Consider the following 20,582-nt stretch of genomic DNA (forward strand, 5'->3'; position numbering starts at 1 on the left):
AGAATGGTGTTATTTGAGTGATTATTTTTGTTTTATTTATTTTTTATTTTTCGAATAACCCGACTCAAAATTGATAAACTCGTATTTAAATCAGCCAGTGCTGGAAAATAATTCAACGGATATATAACTTTTGATCTATTTGAAGTTATATACTACTCGTAAGTATGGACAAAAACTGACGTAATAGACTGGCCGTCGTAACAAACGCCATAGGTGTTTTGCCCGACATTTGGCATAAAGTTATTCTTCTAGAGCAACGTTTTTTACTTATTGATAATATTCAAAGTTTAGTTAATTAGGTTGATTTGGTTCTTATTGTTAAACTATGTGAATTATAGATGCCAATAATATATTACCTATTTATTTAGTCATTTAATTATAATTTTAGATTGTCAAGTTTCTTTTCTCAAAATTTATAATACTTGTCAAATTTGGATTTTTCAAAAAACAAATTGTTGATCAAATTTTATATGTAAGTGGATGTCCACCCAATACATCTACCACAAAAAGTCATTTTCTTGCAATTGTTTTATAAATTAAGTTTTCACTTTTCACCCTCTACCAAGAATGACTTCTTGGTTAAAAAATATGTACCCCAGACTAAGTAGGGTAAAAAGTACAAGGGTAAAAGGTTAAAAACATAAAACCACCCTACCAAAAGGTTAAAAGTAAGATTTGAAATATAATATAAGTATCATACATATCATCCATCAAATACTTAATAGATAACTTGATTACTAATTACTATTACATATATAACATGACTAATGTCATGTGGCCTATATCATATTAATAACATCAACCAGTACTTCTTGAACCTGCTTAGCAACAAGCATTTTACCATGAGTCCCCTGTAAAAACACATACATATATATACCACATCATTAACTAATCTTTATAATTTGTAAAAGTAATCGACAAATTCGACAAAAGATGTACCTCGATGCATGAAGTAACAAGAACGGCCCCTTTCGCGGTAATAACATTTGTATCAATAAGTTCAATCCCAAGAAAATTCAATGCCTCGATTAGTTTTGTAAACCCTCCAAATTTCTTCTCGAAAACTATCTTCATCCACAACTTATTCTCATCAATACGAGTCACAGTTACTTCCGACTACATAAAAAAAACTTTAGATATATATTATACTTAGAAAACATAGACACATTGACGAGTAAAATGTTTCCGTGAACAGTGGTACATTGTTTTGCAATATACCACTGGTGACGGAAAAATTACAACCCGTGACTTATTATTTTAATTTTAACTCTAACCTCTATGCCCCATTTTTTCATGTTTTCCACAGGATGAATTTGGATAGTATCAAAAGATGGTTCCTTTGCCATTTGTGCTTCCATTTCAAGAAGCTCATTACTTAGATTTGTGACCGAAACTTTAAGCTCGTGGATGTAATCGATTGCATCGGTTATGATCGTTTCTTTGTTCATCTGAAAAAAAAAAACTTTTACAACCAACTCGAAAAAACATATACAACAATATTTACACAAACAAAAGTAAAGATTAATGTTCTAAATCATTACATTTGTTATCTTGGGAACCACGGATCGTAATTCAAGCATCCTGGATTTGAGCTTTTCGCGCCTCTTCCTTTCGGCTTTGAGGTTCTTGGACTTGAATTTTCCATCATGACCATTGTCATCATCATTTTCATCATAACTATGCCTCCTGTGTCTACAAACACTCTCGAGACCGCTGTCGGTTTCTTCCACCACAGATGATAAATCATCAAAAAGATTAGAAAACTCCATGGTGGAATTTGTGAAGAACATATTTTTTTTAAGTTTGAGAAGTGAGAAATGAAGGGTGTCTAAGGCTGCATTTTTATAAGGAGAATACGCAAAAATTTGATGAAAAATTTGTTAAGTAACAGAAACTCACAAGAGTAACATTGGCATGGGGAATCTTCTTGTTATTGGTCAAAATATTGTGGGATGTTGGGGAGCTCAAATCTTGCCATCATAACTAACAAGTGAGTGGTAAAAATGGATAAGAAAAAAAATATAATAACATTGAGAATTATTAAAAGTTTTATGCTAGATATATTTGAGATCGGCTATCTAAAAGTTTGAACTGAGACAAGCATAAACGAGTTTGAGCCTGAAAACAGTCTCGATTAATAAACGATCCTATGTCCTAGCTACAATATTTTTTTTATAAAATAATAAACGTATACTACGAAATAAAAAAACTATACGTATGCAAAATTTGTGAGAAAGTAATGAAATAATATTTATAAAAAAGTCCTATGTGTGTGTAAATACAACTATAAAAACATATATATAACTTGATAACTATATATTTACAATGAAATAATTAGTAATTAAATAATAAAGAAAACCATATCGAGTTTAAAAAATACTTATAAACAAACTGTGCTTGAGCATTGTTAAACTTAGCGAGACAGACTCGAGTTTAGACGACCTCTAACTCCACTTGACTAGCTTGTGTATGCACCTAACACTAGTGAAAGTTGGATTTGAATTTGAGAACTCTATTCACATATTTATCGATAAAGAAATAGTTATATACCCATACAATTAATTTTAATTATACATGTTTGTAATATTCAAATGATAAAAATACTAATATGGCCGGGAAATATGTTCTGTTGTATTCGTTTATTTTTATGGATATCAAACAAATCAGTTTTGTGTCTTCTTTCTTATTGGTTGTTAGATTGGTGTGTACTACCATTTCACAAAGGCATTTTGTTTGATTGCTCAAGTACACTTAAGACCAAGAAACTGTTGATAGAAAAAGAAATGTATATATATATTCTACATTTAACTTGATGTATGATTAGATATTTGTTTTAGATAAAAAAAATGTATTATGTATTCATAGAGAAAGCAAGATGTGGTCAAATAAATGGGTTAGATAGGTTACATATTATGTAATACTCATGATTATTTACTAAACCGACATGTATAAGTTTTTTCATTTAGTTTTTTTCCTGTTTAAATATAAACATTGAACTCGTGTGTAGCTTTTTAAGTTTGATTCGTCTCTTATTTATAAATTACTTAATTGTTTATGTTTTTATTATACTTGTAGTTTTTGTATTTTAGCTATTTTATTTTAATCCTAGAAAAAGTAATTAGGTAAATATATTTAATATATTAACACATTTTTTTTATAAATAATAGCTTCGTTTATACTCATTAGTATAGTCAAATTCTATATGTAAAACTTAGACTTGAGCTTGCTAAATTGTTTTAACTTTGATAAAGGCTCGATCAAAAAATGCTCAGAAAACATTCGTTCAATTTTAACTTCGTTTGTAAGCGTGCCAAGCATGAGCAAGCCCAAGCCCAGGGAACAACCTTGTCTTAGATTCGTCCATGGTTTATTTCATCATCACTACTTAAACAAACAAAAAAAAACCAAGAATATAGAAATTAGGGTTTTAACTTTTAACTTTACAAAAATATAAAACCAATAAATATTCTTAAACCACCACATCTCAGTAGGGCTATAAGCGGACCAGACACCTAGTTGTCCGTTCGGCTGAAAATTCGTTTATATTCGTCCGTTTAATAAACGAACCGGACATGAACAAAAAAATTTCGTTCGGTAAGCTTAAAGAACAAACACAGACAGAGGTTGTGTTCATTCAATAGTGTTCGTGAACGTTCAGTAACATCCGTCTGATAACGTCCGTTTAATAAACGAACCAAACATGTTTTGGTTACTATGCTAAGTCTTACATATTTTTTGATATCATGTAGTGTAATTCTAAATTTGTGGGTAAACATGTGTTGATTTTTTTTTTAATTAACATGTAATCATTTATGTTTCTTAGTATCCTTTAGTGTTCATTTTTCCATTAGTGTCCGTTAGTGTTCGCTTGTCTACTAGTCTCTAAAACCGTTTACAATACTAACGAATGGACACAAAAATCAATTCCTTAATAAATAGACACGAATATAAATTTTCATTCAGTATTCAGTAGAGTATTCGTAAACCGTCTATATATCCGAAAAAACTTTCATTTCAGTATCAAGTGACTACTTAAAAAAGAGTTGGTTTATTAATTATTATCACACCTCACTTCTAAACTAAAACCCTGCAAAATGTCCACCATTACTCGCACCATCCGCAGCTTCTCAACCTCAGTCACCAAATCCATCTACGACGACCTCTACCAAGAACGTAATCTCAAACGCATGGTCCACAAATTCAAACACTTTTCAAACTCACCCTCATTCCGCAAACAAACCAACGTTTACACCGACACCGTCCGCCGTCTAGCCTCCGCCAAGAAATACAAATGGGTTGAAGACATTCTGGAGGACCAGAAGCAATACCCTGACATAACCCATGAAGGGTTTGCCACAAGACTGATTACTTTGTAAGGTAAAGCCGCCATGTTTGATCATGCATACAAGGTGTTCGACGAAATGCCTGAGAGAAAGTGTGCGCAAACCGTTATGTCGTTTAACGCGGTTCTGGGAGCGTCTGTGAATGCCAAGAAGTTTGATAAGGTGGATGGGATATTTGAAACATTACTTGGGAAAATTAATGTGGTCCCGGATGTGGTGTCGTATAATACGGTGATTAAGGCGTTGTGTGAGACGGGGGAGTTTGAGCGTGCGGGTTTGGTGTTTGAGGAGATTGGGAAGAAGGGGTTGCGGCCGGATTTGATTACGTTTAATACTTTGCTTAATGGGTTTTATGGCAATGCACGGTTTGTCGATGGGGAGAAGTTTTGGGAGAAGATGACGGACGCTGGTGTTTCGCCGGATGTTAGAAGCTATAATGCGAAGCTCGTCGGATTGGTTTCGGAGAAGAAAGTGGACGAAGCGGTTGGACTGTTTAACGAGTTGTGTTCTAAGAACATCAAACCGGATGTGTTTAGTCACAATGCGATCATTAACGGTTACTGCAACGATGGGGATTTAGAGGAAGCGAAGAAGTGGTACGCTAAACTGGTGGAGAGTGATGTTGTTCCTAACAAAACAACGTTTGCGACGTTGATTTCGTTTGCGTGTAAAGTGTCGGATTTTGATTGGGCGGTTGAGCTTTTCAAACAAGCGTTTGAACGAAAGTGTCTTCTGGATGTTAATGTTTTGCAGCTTGTGGTTGATGGGTTGGTTAAGGAGTCGAGGACCGAAGAAGCTAAGGAACTTGTCGAGATTGGAAGCTCGAATAAGTTTAGACGCTACAATCTGACCGTCAAAGAGTAATGTGTCAACTCCGGTTCTTGTTTTTTTCAGATGTTCTAAAGATTATGGTGATCACTTTGGTTGTTACTGTTTTAGTTTGGTTTCTTATCAATGATGTTTTTGTTACTGTTTTCATAAAATTTGAACTGTATTTTGGTCTTGCCAAAAGAATGCTATATCTTTGAGCTTATTTACTTCTTTTTTATTCTTTTGTGATGTAAATATTGAGTGCAAAACCGAAAGACGAAGAACAATAAGTCCATTTTTTATATAAAAATGGCGTATCAGTACACGAATATATAGTTTTCGAGAATAAAATACAGACATTATCAATTTTAAGCTAAAGGACTTAGCTTCTTTTCAAGCAATTTCGCCCGTCTAAGAGCATCCAAAGCCTCACCTTGCTTTCCTGCACGTTTCAACTGTACAGCTTTAATCTTCTCGGCCTTGATCTGTTCTTCCAGCTCTGCGGTTTCACTCTTGTTGACCACGGGCTTAGCTTTGACTGGATCAGTTTGAACCTTGTTGACCACAGGTTTAGTCTTAAGCGGCTCGGTCTTCTCAGGTGAAGACTGAGCAACACCGCCTTCTATTCCTATTTCCCTAAGAGCAGACAGAAGTTGAGGATCGAGAAGAGCCTCAACACTGACATCATCAACGGGTTCTGTCGGTTTGGTCAACTCATTAGCGGCTTCTAGTTGACTTTCAAGATTCTTAGCCAGTTCAAACTCTGCATCCGCTTCATCATGTCGGCCTTCTCTTCTCAACTTCAGTGCTTGCCTCTTGTGGCTTAAAGATTCTTGCTGCAACTTAAAACGTTCACGAGATGACAGTTTAGGTGGAGGAAGAGGAGAAGGAGAATCATGGGTTTCTTCCTTTTTCGTCACTTTACTAGTGCTCGGACCTGGGGTTTTTTCCTCTGTATGTAAGTCCGGGGATTTATCATGCGCATCCGTACCCGTACTCTCTTTTTCTAGAAGCTTAGCCTGCTTTAATTCCTCCTTGGCTTCTGCTAACCTCCCTTCCCTTTTAAAGGCGACAGCTCTTCTTTTGTGCACCAAGATTTGATGTCGGACGGAGGTTAATTCGGTTACCACAACCGTACTCTTTGACACAATGGATTCTTCCTTGATTCCCATTTGAGGCTTCTCATGTACAATAACATCACCAACATTATTCTCCTTTATTCCCGATCGAGGTTTTTCATGAACTAAAACCTCACTAACAACTGTTTTTTCAGGTGAAATGCTGGTCAAATTTGTTTCTTGACTTGGTGTTTCAAATTCTGCCAACTGGGCTTCTAAATCTTTTGTAGCTTTTAAAACTTCTTCAGCTTCATCAACATTCCCTTGGCGTCTCAAAGCAAGGGACTTTCTTTTTAGGGCTAAAAGTTCCCGTTGAATATCGGCTTTACTTTTCTTTGGAGCCACAATTTTTTGTTTCGGAGGTTCAGCCGGTGCGGCCACGTCATCTTGCCAACCTAAATTCTCTAAAAGTGCAAGATATGATGGATCATTCATATCTGTGTCTGTTACATCGTCTCCTTGATCTTCAACAACATCCGATATTGGTGCAGATAAGTCAACCTGCTTCATGCTTGTAGGTTTGACTTTAGTCGTGTTGACTTTCGGACCATTTTCCAATTCCTCAAGCCGCTGCTCGAGAGCTTTCCCTTTTGCTAACTCTTGATCTGCCTCGTCCACTTTACCGTCCCGCCTTAAAGCAAGTGCTTTCTTCTTCAAAGCAAGAAGCTCTCTTTGAATTTCTAACTTGCTTTTTGATGCCAATTTAGGGTCCACATCAAGTTTCGGTTTTGAAAGTGACACGTCATCGTTTAATGGAGTGTCGTGAGTTCCACTAGCATCGGCTTCAAGCAGTTTCGCCTTCCTTAGCAAGGCGAGTGCCTCAGCGGTATTACCGGCTCGTTTTTTATTGAGTGCTTCTCGTTTTAAAGACTGTATTTCACTTAAACGTGACTCTTTATCAACAACATCATGATCTTCAGTCCACCCCAAAGACTGCAAAGCAGCCGACATTTCAGGGTCGTCCAAATCTTCTTCAGTCACATCAAAGTTATCATCAAGGTGGGGCCCATCATCCATGCGAAGAAGATGGCCAAAGTCAAAGTTAGGATTCCGATCATTTCCGTGTGATAAAATATCTTGTTTATCGATATCCATACTACGAATCAATGATGTGAATTCATCATCCGAATCTTCATCATCACCTAATAATTCTCGTTCTTCAATTTGCTTTTCAAGTATTTTAGCTCTCTTTAATTCTTCTTTAGCCTCGGTTAGCTTCCCTTCACGTTTGAGAGCGAGTGCATTTTTCTTAATAGCAATGATTTCAGACCGGTCAGTATCAACAATACCCTTTTCAGGTTTATTAGCCTTTTGAGAAACTTTTTAAGTAGAGTTGACAATTCGCCCTCTATAGTCATACTAACCGGCTTTTTATCAGCATCATTAAGATCATGATCCGACCATCCAAGCTCTCTGAGTTCACTAGCAAGGTCGTCTTTGTCTTTTGGTTTTTTCACATCTGCAACTTTTGAGTTCTCATCTGAACTGGTGGATGAAAGAGCTTTCTTGCGGTTTTTTCTCAATTCGATCTCTAAAGCTGCAGCTTGTCTTTCAAGTTCTTTTCCTCTTTTGAAAGCTTTCAAGGCTTCCTCGGACTTTTTTTCAGCTTTTAAAACTTTATACTTATTCTTTTCCTCAACGGCTCGTTGCCTCAGTTCTTCGGGAGTAGTTGACTCGAGGTCAACCTCACTGTTGGAAGCTGATGCGCTTGTAGCCCGCTGCATACCTGGAACTGGCTCCATATCTGATGAAACTGATCCATTAACACTGACATCATCCTCATTATCAGATGCAAGTTTTGAAGTCCCTGCAAATGAAGCAACACATACTATTTTTCAACAAGTCATAAAGTTTATACTGTTTTAAGAACACAAACATAATCTATGTAAACATTAAACTTTACCTTTTCTAGATTTATTCTTGTGACCATACCGCATTTCAAAGCGAGCTGCTTCTTCCAAAGTTTTACATGGTTCACAAATACGAACGGGTGATTCACCTTGTCCTCTTAAGTACATTCTTTGCTGAGTACAGCTTCCACAGAACAAGCCCCCGCATCTTCTGCAATGATGCTGCAAAGCCACACACACGTATATACAAATTATCAGAAAAAAAAAACAAGCAATCCGACACGATACATACACATTACTCTTATGCATTAATATAGTCTTTTAGCAGATAATAAAGTAAACAATGAAGTGAATAAAAAGTCTGCAATTAATCTTGTCTACTGCTATGTATTTTGTTTGACATTGTAAAGAGAGTCATAAATCCAATTAATCTAGAGAACTAAGTGGCTGTCATAGATCTTAATACCTAAACAACACAGTGGATCAGATCCTTCAGCAAGTTAAAGCCAATTTTCCACTAAAAAAAACCAGTTAGAATACGGTTCCTAACCGGTTTTCGAGTTGAACATCCCTAACCTATGTAAGTGGTTCGCTTATTAAAACTGGTAAAACCTATTGAAAGTTTGAAACCTAAGCAGTTAATGCGGAAAAATATGGATATCTGTCAAGGACCGATATTTGAGATATCGGTAATCTAATATCATGTAAAATTCATATATATAGCAATTTAACATTAATAATTCAGTATACTCTCCTACGATTAACAAATTAACCTTTTGCAACCTACTAACAAATAACAATCGTAGCAAGTAGTAACTGATTAAGACTTAAAACACTAACATTAAACATAAAAAATTGATAATCTAAGCAGTTAATGCGGAAAAATATCGGTTATCGGTCAAGGACCGATATATGAGATATCGGTTATCCCAGTGAGATATCGGTGGGATATCGGTAATTTTAATATCAAGTAAAATTTATATATATAGCAATTCAACACTAATAATCCAGTATAGTCTCCTACCATTAACAAGTTAACCTTTTACAAATTGAAAAACACTTAACAATCGTAGCATGCAAGAATCGATTAAGACTTAAAACATTAACATTGAACACTAAAAGTTGATAATTAAGACTTAAAACACTGATATCGGGAATATCTGTGATATATTGGTCAGATATTAGTTCAATATCAATCAAATATCGGTCAATATTATTGGTACCGATATTCTGATTTATATATCGCCAAGGGACTCAGTCATAAATAGGAGATATCGACTGCATAGTTTCTATGTGAAGATCCCTAACTATTTTTGGTTCGATTAAGCGGTTACGATTTGCACCTCTACAAATGATGATAGGTGTTAACAGCAAAAGCTAAACGTATATATATAGACTTGGATCCCTAACTATACATCATCGTCATGTGGAGTTTAAAGTTGGATCGTAATAATTAATTGAGTCTGTAAACAATCAATTGAAGTAATGAAACCTTGCGATTGACGAAGGTGAACTGAGAGGAGCATCCTTGGCAATGAGTGGCATCGATCACCCAATTGTTTCCTCTTAACGATGGCTTCGCTGGCAATCCGATCTTCTCCAACATCTTTTCTTTTTCTTTACCGATTGAAGCTTTCAAGTTTCGTAATCATTCGATAAAGTCGTCGGTGATGATGATGAATTTGGTGTTGTAATTAACTCATGAATTGGATGGATCAATTTCAGTTGGGGGACAAAGCCCACTTTGTTAACAGTTGACCCAGATTGGCCCGGCCCGGCCCGGTTGCTTTTTATTGTGGTTTTAGTATGAATCAAAGGTGTACAAATCGGGTTTTTCTAATAACCGGTTTCGTGTATGGAATCAGGTTCGGATATGATTGGTATTGGAAATACCCGGGTCGGGTTTGAGTCCGGGTATTGTCTTTAAAAACTATACCCTATGCACTGGATTCAGGTCAGGTATAGACACAAGTATTCTAAAACAGGGTATTTGAATATCCTATTTCCGGCTATTGAAAAAACCTATTTTTCGAGTTTTTTTTGGGCTATTTTTTAGAGTTAGATTGGATTTTTAAGGGACTGCACTCTTTTGGGGGTATTTTTAGGGAATTTTTCAGGTAATTTCGGTTATAGATCGGGTATGTGAAAAACCCGGTTTCGGCCATTAGAAAAATTTGGTTCTGGTTATGGAACCGGTTCTGATTTTTGGGTATTATTGGGTAAAACTGGTTCCAGTTCCAGATTTAGGTTTTTTTTACCTCTAGTTGTGGTTTTAAGATAGATACTTCTTGTACAGTTGTACTTCTTTTTTTTATTGGTGCGTCTTATCGAAACAAGAATTAGACACGTTAGTCTTGTTACAGAGGATGTGTGTTTTCTTTGTAAGCGCCTTCGGGTGTGGGGATTAGTGTTTGGTTATTAATATGATGAAAGTTCGGGATAATGTGGAGTCTTAGGCTATGTGTTGTGGTTTAACTATTAGTTAAAGCGCCACGCGAACAGTGGGGCTTTAACTAGCTCACACATTAACTAGTGTTGCGGGTTAAGTGCTTAACAAACGTTAACTAGCTAGTTATGATGGTAGAAGTGATAAAAAAATTATTGGTTGTTAGTGGATGAACCCACCATGTATCCGTTATCATGTTCGTTAATGGGTTGTTACCTCCTCCAACACCCCCACCCCCCTTCTTTTAACTAGCACGGCGCAGTTTAGCCGACCAAGGCCGACCCATAGGGGTGGCGGGGTGGTCGACGGCCATAGGCCTGACACCCCATTAGGCCCGAAATTTTCTTTTTAAATTAGATTTATTTTTATTAAAAACAATATGTATATTTAATGTTTAAATTTATTACAAGACCACTAGCTTGGTCTAGTGGTAAAGGTTATGGGTTCAAGTCTCATTTGTGACATGTTAATCCTATTTTTATACAAAAATTTTTTACACAACCCAAATTATAACCAAATAAACTTATATAAAAGTTTAATTGTTTAAACCAACAATATATTCCTTTTTAATTAAGGCCCAAAAAAAATTTCGCCTTTGATCCAAAATTTTTTTTGTTTTCTCATAGCCGGGCATGTAGCCTACCTTAAGGGGGGGTGCCACATTGGCATAACGTGGACGTTTTTGATCCGCAAGCATCCAGCCTTGGAGTAAAAGTGGACGGGGAAGGAAGTAATGCTCAACTTTGCTCAGCAAATGTAATCTATTATTGTTAGTGTACCAATAGTCGTCTACTCGTCTAGTTGCCCTTCTCTAAAACCCGTTGTTCCTTCAAGCCTTGGTGCTTCCATGACTTGTCTTAAGGTAAGTCTGAATCCGCCCGGCTCGGATTAACATTTGTCATTGAGTCTATGATTGGATATTCCTGGTATTCTCGTTTTCCCCAATAGATATTGGTTTGTCAATAAGACATGAATATTTGGGTTCGGTAAGATTTAATTTTTTTTTTATTTCACTTTATCAAAGACAAAAAGGTTTAGTTATAGTAATAAATATTATATTACTGTTACTATTATTTTATAGTTATTAGTAACAGAAACCAACAAGATAATAATATAGATGAAACAGTCTAGATGTTAATAATACTAGTGTCTAATAATGCGACTCTATAATTGTATATGCATACTTCAAAGTTGAAAAGTAGAACAAGTCTTCTTGAAGATGCGTGAGTGAATAAACTAAGGACACTCACTATAACTAGATAAGGTTGATCAACAAACTCCAGAAAACAAAAAAAATATTATATAGAATACACCGACACGTGTGTGCATCTATAGAATGACAAACATAAAATAGTATTGTGCTATGTATCTTATAACTTTAGCTCTTTAGTTTTATACATTCACAATCTTTTTTAATTTAATCACTATTTCATTTATATTCGAAAATGTGATTTAAAGTTACAAATTGTAATATCAATTCACAAATTTATAAATTTCCTAAATATATAAACTATGAATCCAAGTTAAATTTATAAATTCTTAGATGGTGTTTCACAAAGATCTTAATCATAGGATTAAGTTTTAATTTTAAAACAAATTATAATTATATTTAAAATATTATAGCACCCGCAAAAACTCATAAGTTTTACATTCTTTTTCTACTGACATGTGTGATAAACTCTTCCATCGTCCTTTTATCTTTCCTACGAATATGTACTTTCTTAAGACGTCTCTACTAGCTAAAACTTAAAAGAAAGCTACAACAAAGTTCCTGAAAATCGCTTATATTCCACTTTCCAATCCGAACCTACATCACACCTTTCGATCCTCAATTTGTTATTTAAGTTATAAAAGTGACAATTTAAATGAATGAAAGCATAAGTGCATGACCTCTCAAATGCATGTATGACTAGCACAAAACGTTTAACATAAACTCTTAATATTCTATAAAGATTAAAGTGCCGATACCAAAAATGAATTAAATAGGTGTGAGGTCCACCCATGAGTCATTGAGATCATACAAATAATGCACATGCATATTAAATCAAAGCCAAATGCATGTTGATTGGTGAGATGTTATTGGTGTCACTTTGCACTCATTTTGGAACTTAAAAGAAAAAAAAATGATTTCAGTAACAAAGATCTTAGTTTTGATATAGGATTTTTCTTCTTTTTGTTTTTTTTTTCCAATTTGGCTTTTGGATATCTTTTTTTTAATGGCGATGAAGTGTCGGGTTGTGCACGGTGGTGTTACGCGGAGTTGATGGTTGGCAAGGGAGTTAAGAGTAGGTTCGGTTAGACATGTTTAGATTAATGATGTACCTTTTGTAATATATATGGAAACATAACTAAGTGATTATTAATATAGCATAACAAGTAATCTCAATTATGTTACTTATCAGTTTAATTCATAAGAGATAAATTTAAATCCAACCAAACATTTTGATAATTAATAAGTGAAAATTATCATTTTATATTAAGACCATTTTAATTAGTCAAAAGTATCATATCTTTAAAATTTTCATTGAATGTGACCATTCTATATATTGGTACAATAATGTCATAAAGCATAAAGATGGCCGCGACGCTAAAAATACAGTGATAAAAAGGTTTTGAACTACTTTATTTTATAAACTAATAATATACTAAATGAAATACTTAAAAGGTGAGTAATTACATTATTTACATATGTTGTTAAAGTTGAATCTTAAATTAATTCATATCAATTTGTTAATGTGTTTTATGATAACTAATTTTATAATGAAAAACACAAATACAAGTTCTTTTTTTGGCATGTTTATGCACACTTTAATGACTACATGATATAATATCCGGGAGATATGGTATCTTACTAGCCCCGACTTTCATAGGTCCTTAGTTATACCTCCTGTTGAGAATTGAGGACCTTGCACGGGCGTCACAAAGTTAATTTGTGTCGGTTTTGTCTATGGTAACTTGCCCATATGGTGTGGGGTTGTGTCAGCCCCGTTATTCACATCTTCGATTGTTATAATCATGAAAATTACAATATCTGATACAAATACCAAGTGACGATGAAGAATTCAAGTCGTGTACGCTTTCACGATACTCTCTTACCCTCTTTGATCACTCTCTTACACACTTACTCTTAAACCGGATGGTAGTCTTATGAAGAAATCTTACCTCATGAAATTTTATAAGTAATTAATCATGGACCATTTATAATCTCATTTTTTTTCTTTATAAACCATTTAAAATATTCATCTTTAAGAAAACAAAGAAAAAATGAACTTTAGGTCGATCCTAATCAATATAAAATACACTAAGCATATCATGTGCGGTGCTTGCTGCTTTTGCTATTCATCACTTTTAGTGTTCTTTTCTTTCATATTTTAAATATATAAAAATTAAAATAAGACTCAAAACTATTTGGTGATTCTGAGGTTAACCTTTAAGTCAATGTATAAAATTCACACTAGATTTCTTTTTAGATATCTTCATGTGAATTTTATTATTAAATTACTTAAAGCCTATATATTTAAAATATATCCTTAAAATTTACCTTTATTATGTGGCTGCAAGCTAGTTTGCATGAAAACGATTTGAATTGTAGTACACAAATCATCAAAGTACAAAGACAAATAAGGGAGTGAGTATAAGCATCTAAAGATGTTTTCTACTAAAGTTCAGTAAATAAATAAATAAATAATGTATTAAATAAAATCATCTCCATATACTTCATGTGATCAAGTCCTAGTGGCAAAAGCTCATGATCCATTAATTCAAATATAGTTTAGATTAAAAATAAATAAATAAAAATAAAATAAACACATATTGATATTGATTCGAATTACACTTTGACCAACTATTTGAGGATCGTTTTTGTTATGTTTGTGTTTGAATGCTCGAGTTTGTTGGTTAGTCTCGGACTTCATGGAACACATTCTTAGCAGGATAAGAAGGTGAACTGCCTAGTTGTGGTTACAAAATGAAAGCATAGTGCTCATATGATGAGTCCAGGGTATTACGAAACCAACAGACCATGATAATAAGTTGCACGGGTTGACTCACCCTGGAGCAACTTTGGGCGTCACACGAGGCATTGAAAGATAACCATGTCTCTAGATAGTTCATTACCCCCCCCCCCCTCCCTTCCCGACCATTGTTGTCACCACCACTGTTGTTTCTTCCGCCACCTCAGTCGTCTACACCTTAACCTTCACTTGTCATCACAACCACCATAAAACAAGTAGATGAATCAATTTGAACTCTTTTTCTAAAATGACATGTTTTTAACCGAGTTTATTTAAGTAAAAAAACTTATTTTGACACATACCAAATTAATATTTTTATATATATCTATTTTAAGATATAAAACAAGTTACAAGATTTAATCAGGTTTATTTAAACCCTGGATGAATAAGACAGTTTACTTACTAACTAAATCAAATTATATTTTTAATTACATATTATATCATTTAATCATTTTCAAATCATATCATAAATCCACGCTATCTACTTTTTAATCAAAAATATTCAAAAATGCGCTAATTGAGGAACACATCACAACCAAACCCATCGGCTTTATATATTATAAATGAAATACATTTAAAAAATGACCTATAATATATATATACCACATAACACCTATTGGCTATTTCTTTCTTAACAACACAAAATGATAAAGAACAAGGCAAACCAAATATGAGTTTTGAAGAAACACTAATCGGACCCCGGACAGATTACGGGTAACCTGGGGGTTAGATAGATGTTTCCCACGAGGGGTTAGACCCGGTAAAGATGGTTCTTCTGATAACCTGCAAAACAGACACCGTGAGCTTGTCACTGAGAAGGGGGGGTTCCTCCTTGTGACCACCCTCCGGCGTGAGAATCAGACTAGATTGCTCTTTAAATATAAATGTATATTAAGAGATTGCTAGAGCAGATATCAGGTATAATATGATGATAATGTGATAAGATATGATGAGATGATCATACCATTTGGGGTATTTATAGCCGAAGGTAGGTTTCCAAGGAGGTGTGGCCGGCTGAATAGTATTCCTGTTCCACCAACTGTGGCCTACGCACGTGCCCTGCTGGTAGTTGGTGGGTAGGCAGCGGCTGACAGTGACCAGGCCTGCTGTGTACTATTCCTTTTCCACCAACTGCCGGCTATGCATGTGGTATGACAGGAGTTGGTGAGTAGGCAGCGGCTAATAGTGACATACAGTACAGGAGCATGCTGCTCGCCATACTGTTGTCAATAAGCTGTCGTATCTTTAGTCAGATCTTTTGCCCATACCTCGTCAGGTACAGTACAGAAGATCTTCCCGTATCGTACAGACTGGCTTTTGGGCGGTAGTATTCCCCCTCCCGCCTTTGTGCGGGATTGTTCCCGGCTTTGCTCATTCCTTCAGGTGACACTGAGTGATTGAGAGCTAAGTGCCTTGTGCGTGTAGCCTTGCTGCGCGGGTGGCCTTCCCTGATGGCTTGTATCCGCAGCTGCGGGAACAGGCAGAGTCCTTCACCATTGGGAGGCATTTCCTGCGGGAACAGCTTGCGTACTGCGCGTAAGGACGTCACGTCTCTGAGCATGGTGGGTCCTGCGGATCCAGTTGGTTTCTGCGCAGACGTCCCTCTTCAAGGTGAGTCTTGCGGGTCCAACTGGGCTCTGCTGGGACCTACCTCTTCAAGTCCCCCCAGTCCAATGTTCTTCTCATGAATGTTTAATAAAGTGAGGTGAACTTTTGGACTTAAGCAAAGGGTTTTGAAAAGGGTTAAGGTTTTCCATGGGGATTCTTCCCGCGGAAGTCCTTGTCACTTGCAGAAATTCCCGACTTTCCTGCTTGATCTTTGGGTATGATGCGGGTAGGTCTGTAACCTCCTCGCAAGTCAGGAGCGTTGAGTCCCACTTGTGTGGATTCTCCATGAGGTTTTGGTAGTTTTGAACATAGTGATCAATTATGTTAAAACCACCAATTCCATCATGGAGCTTCAAACAATGTAGTTCTCGACGTTCCCGCTATGCGGGGATGTTATTTCCGTTTCCGCAAGCATTGCCCAGAAGATCCTTCTTGGTTTCAATTCCCTGCGGAGCGCTAGGTATGTGAAGGGTTTTGCCTTAACACTGTACCCGCGCTCGTCTTACGGTTACTTTACTTCCAAGGTATTCCTGGCGTCAATTCCCTGCGGGTGCTAGGTATGTGAAGGGTTTTGCCTTAACACTGTACCCGCACCCGTCTTATAGTTACTTGGTTGCCGAGGTATTGGCTTCAATTCCCTGCGGGTGCTAGGTATGTGAAGGGTTTTGCCTTTACACTGTACCCGCACCCGTCTTATGGTTACTTGGTTGCCAAGGTATTCTTGGCTTCAATTCCCTGCGGGTGCTAGGTATGTGAAGGGTTTTGCCTTTACACTGTACCCGCACCCGTCTTATGGTTACTTGGTTGCCAAGGTATTCTTGGCTTCAATTCCCTGCAGGTGCTAAGTATGTGAAGGGTTTTGCCTTTACACTGTACCCGCACCCGTCTTATGGTTACTTGGTTGCCAAGGTAAGGGGTATTTTCCCGCTTACTTTTGAATCTTTTTGAATTTTTTTGAAATTCGAAGAGTTGGTGAAAGGATAAGAACAGTCCAAACCTCTGAAACGTCGTGCGACGGTTTCTTCTGACTGTGTCAGGACGTGCAGGAAGTTATGGTGACGTGACAGTACATGGTCATTCCAGACGCTTTTTCAGGCGCGTGGGCGCGATTTTTCGGGTGCGTGGCCGCGAAATCAATGGTACGCGTCCTTTCAACAGCTGTTGCCAGCTTGCTTTTTGCCACGTGTCATATTTTCATTGCACCTTCGATTTCTCTCTCTTCCGCATTAAATTCATCGCATTAATTGCGATTAGTATATAAAGGGGGAGAGGGTTCTTTGTAATCCACACTTTCACTCTTCTCTTCATCTTCAAAACGATTTCCGGCGAATACTCATCTTTTCAGTCGAGCATTCCCTTGAAATCGTTTTCTTCTTTCATCTGCAAGATGTCTTCACGTGATCTCGAATCTACAGCCGATGACAAGAGTACTGCTGGTGAGTGCCAGTGTGCTCTGCCTGTCGATCTGTATCAGTACATCGTCAGGAAGTTCATGCTCGAGTCTCTCGAGCCTGAGTTTCCTGAACCCCACCAGACGGTGTATGATGCCCCCAGAGGCAAGATCGGGGTTTATGCTGCATTCTTTGTCTATGGGAATCTTAGGTTCCCATTGACAAAGTTTGTTTACCGTGTCCTGGAGAGGCACGGTGTGCACCTGACCGAGGTGCACCCGATGGCGATTGCGAAGATTCGCCACTTTGAGTGGGTGTGCCGGATTCTGGGCATTGAGCCCTATGTCGACCGCCTGATGACCTTCTACACTTGGAGGTGCATCCAGGGGTGGTATACCCTGATAACCCGGATTAAGGGTTTGAAGAATTGCGCAACCGAGCGCAGTCTTCGCTCGTGGAAGCGGGAGTTCTTCTACATTTCCGCTCGCGCCATCCCCCTTGCCATGAAATTCAAGAATGGGCAAGCACTTCCCAGCCTTCACGCCTCCAACTACCAGGAGGCGGAATGGTTTTTGAAGATATCCCGAGTCCAATCTCCGGTTTACCGGTTTGCGGAGTCCGGGATGGTGATGCTGGGGATGAGCCGGGTGTGGAAGGATGCGGATGCGCAAAAGATCCCAATCGTCCTTGAATACGGTTCGAACTCTGTTCCTTACGGTATGCTCTGTTTCTTTTTGTTAATTTAGAATTTCTTCTAACTTCTTTCCTGTTTATTTCAGAGAGGAACGACTTGCAGTCGCTCATGTACCCGCGGGAGGCTGACGGTCCCGCTCGGATGGGTACTCGCGCTCTAGACGAGAACGAGTTGCCCATCCTAGAACAAACGGCGGATCGGTTCGTGGAGGTCTACCCGCTAGGCCACGAGATCCTTAGCGCCAGGCGGCTAGGTAAGGCGCTATTCGACCCTCGACCCCTCAATGTTGAAACCTCTGCTGGAATTCCTCTAATCGTATGTTCTGATGAGGAATCCGCAGATGGTCCTCCGTTGGTGCGGAAGAAGAAGGCTGCCGGCGGGAAGGGGAAGGAGAAGGTGGCCTCCACTGCCGATCCGGTGCCTCGGTCTGATTCGGAGACCGAGAGCGAAGAGGTGGCGGGGAATCCCGGTGGTGATAAGACCACCATTCCGGAGGCTGTGACAACTGTCACCGGAGAGCCCAAGATGACAATGGTGAGCGGCGTGAAGAGGCCGGCTCCATCGGGTTCATCCCCGCCTGTCCGTACATTTAGGCTCAAGAAAACCCGTAAGTACAAACTTCCTTTATCTTTAACTTCATAGCTTAATATCATTAACACTTATCTTCTTTGTGCAGGCGTGGATGTTGACGCATTCCAGGGTGGAGCGCAGAGGAGTACCTCCCCGCCAATGACGGTAGGCCCGGTCAGCCTACCTGAGGCGACGACCCAGGCGGCTGCGCCTGCGCCTGCTTCCACTGGTTCAGTTGCTCACTCCGTTGAGCCGACTGTTCCAGCTGTGATGACGTCACCGCCGGCTGTCAGTGCCATTTTTACCACATCTTTCACTGAGCCGGCGGTTACTTTTGCTGCGGATTCCGCGGCGGCGACCGCGGCGGCTGTTACCATGCCTCCGTCATCGGCAACGACGGCCGAACCTTCAGGTATGCATGGGGCTTATCGCCAACCTCTGCCTCCTTCCCATCTGCCTGACCTTTTGGATGGATTTCCCTTGGGTTCAGGTGATGGGTTTGGCGGCTATCGGCCTGTTATTGACCCTTCAGGTGCGTAGGGTTCTTTTGGCCCATTTTATATATTTTTTTATCATCTTTTCCTAACTGCTTTATGTTTTTTGCAGTGTCGGATTCCAATGAAGTGTATGTTCCACGATGGAACATTCGCCGAGGAACAACCCTTCGCACCCCTGTGGAGTGCGTGGAGTTGGCTCGTCACGCTGCTCCCAGTGGTGCGTTGGGGGAAGCCATGGCTAGCTACCAGGAGGGTAGGCTAACCAATGAGCTTCGGGTTCTCCTGGCCCGGATGCAGCCGCGCGTCGAGCTGCTTTGTCGTGAAAACGACAAGTTAAAAGTAGCTCGTCTTCAAGAAGTAGCTCGGGCGCGGGCTGTCCGGGAGGAGAACGTAAAGCTTACCGCAGCTGCTGCGGAAAAGGAGAAGGCCTTCAAGGCCCTCGAGGTTGAAGTTCAGGCCTGACTCGAGGCCCGTTCCAAGGCTGCCCAAGCTGTTAACGAACAGCTTCGGCTGGCTAAGGAAACTGCAAGGAACGCAACCGAGAGGGCCACCAAGGCTGAAGCTGTTGCTGAGCCTCTACGCGTGGAGAATGAAGAGCTTAAAGCCAAATTAGAGGCTCTCCAGCAGGCTCATGATGCCTTGGCGATGGAAGACGCCAAAAAGCTCCAAGAGATCTTGGACCAGAGGGGGGTGCTTGACCACACTGAGCGGAAGCTAAAGGGCGTCGAAGAGGCTGCGGCTAAAGAAGTGTTGCTTGCCAACCTTAATAAGAGTGAAGCCGAACGCGCCCGTAACGAAGCTCAAGCTGCCCTCCAGGAGGCTCTGGTTGCCAAGGAATGGCTTCTTCGAGAAGCGTTGTCTCAGGTATGCTTTTCATGTCTTTACGCTTTTCTTTGTAAATAGAAAAGGTTCTGATACTTGTATATTTTCTTGTAGGTTGTGCATCGGGTCTTCTCAGAGACGTCTTGTGATGATGCTATGAGCGCAGCCCTCAACGCTTCTCATGAGGATGGGGAAAAGGCCGGCTTCCTGCTTGGTCTAGGGTTCGTTGAGAAAGGCATCCCGCCTTCCAACTTCCCTTTGTATAATGTTGATACTGAAGCTGTTTACGACCAAGCAGTAAATCAATATGCCGCCTTCCCGCATCCGGTGGTGGAGAAGGTGAACCAAGTTGCTGCTGCTGATGATGGGCTAGCTATCCTTAAAGCTTTCCTTGAACTGCCACGATCTACTGATGGTGCT

General features: G+C 38.8%; 1 protein-coding gene and 2 pseudogenes across 2 annotated transcripts; 1 reads left to right on the top strand and 2 right to left on the bottom strand.

Moving 5' to 3' along the window:
* Nucleotides 1-647: 647 nt before the first annotated feature.
* LOC143635476 (transcription factor DYT1-like) lies at nucleotides 648-2,018 on the bottom strand. The gene is made up of 4 exons (XM_077103301.1): nucleotides 1,542-2,018; nucleotides 1,275-1,448; nucleotides 940-1,116; nucleotides 648-851 (listed from the first exon to the last, which is right to left on the bottom strand). The coding sequence occupies exons 1-4, from the start codon at nucleotides 1,788-1,790 to the stop codon at nucleotides 780-782; spliced, it is 672 nt and encodes a 223-aa protein (XP_076959416.1). The 5' UTR covers nucleotides 1,791-2,018; the 3' UTR covers nucleotides 648-779.
* Nucleotides 2,019-4,082: 2,064 nt separating this feature from the next.
* On the top strand, nucleotides 4,083-5,388 carry LOC143635472 (uncharacterized; annotated as a pseudogene).
* A 109-nt stretch (nucleotides 5,389-5,497) lies between these two features.
* On the bottom strand, nucleotides 5,498-9,787 carry LOC143635465 (uncharacterized; annotated as a pseudogene). Its single transcript, XR_013154061.1, has 3 exons — nucleotides 9,614-9,787; nucleotides 8,175-8,343; nucleotides 5,498-8,078 (listed from the first exon to the last, which is right to left on the bottom strand). The product of XR_013154061.1 is annotated as an uncharacterized LOC143635465 (transcript).
* Nucleotides 9,788-20,582: the final 10,795 nt, after the last annotated feature.

This window comes from Bidens hawaiensis, unplaced genomic scaffold (assembly GCF_021521415.1).
Source record: "Bidens hawaiensis isolate Kalapana, Puna unplaced genomic scaffold, B.hawaiensis_p1.1 tig00007515_1, whole genome shotgun sequence".
In the NCBI taxonomy this organism is placed as follows: Eukaryota; Viridiplantae; Streptophyta; class Magnoliopsida; order Asterales; family Asteraceae; genus Bidens; species Bidens hawaiensis.

Coding starts and splice junctions, on each gene's coding strand:
- LOC143635476 (XM_077103301.1), bottom strand. CDS start 1,790: ATGTTCTTCACAAATTCCACCATGGAGTTTTCTAATCTTTTTGATGAT. Junction 1,117..1,274: donor TGAAAAAATGGGGCATAGAG/GTTAGAGTTAAA, acceptor TTTTTTATGTAG/TCGGAAGTAACTGTGACTCG. Junction 852..939: donor TTGTTACTTCATGCATCGAG/GTACATCTTTTG, acceptor GTGTTTTTACAG/GGGACTCATGGTAAAATGCT.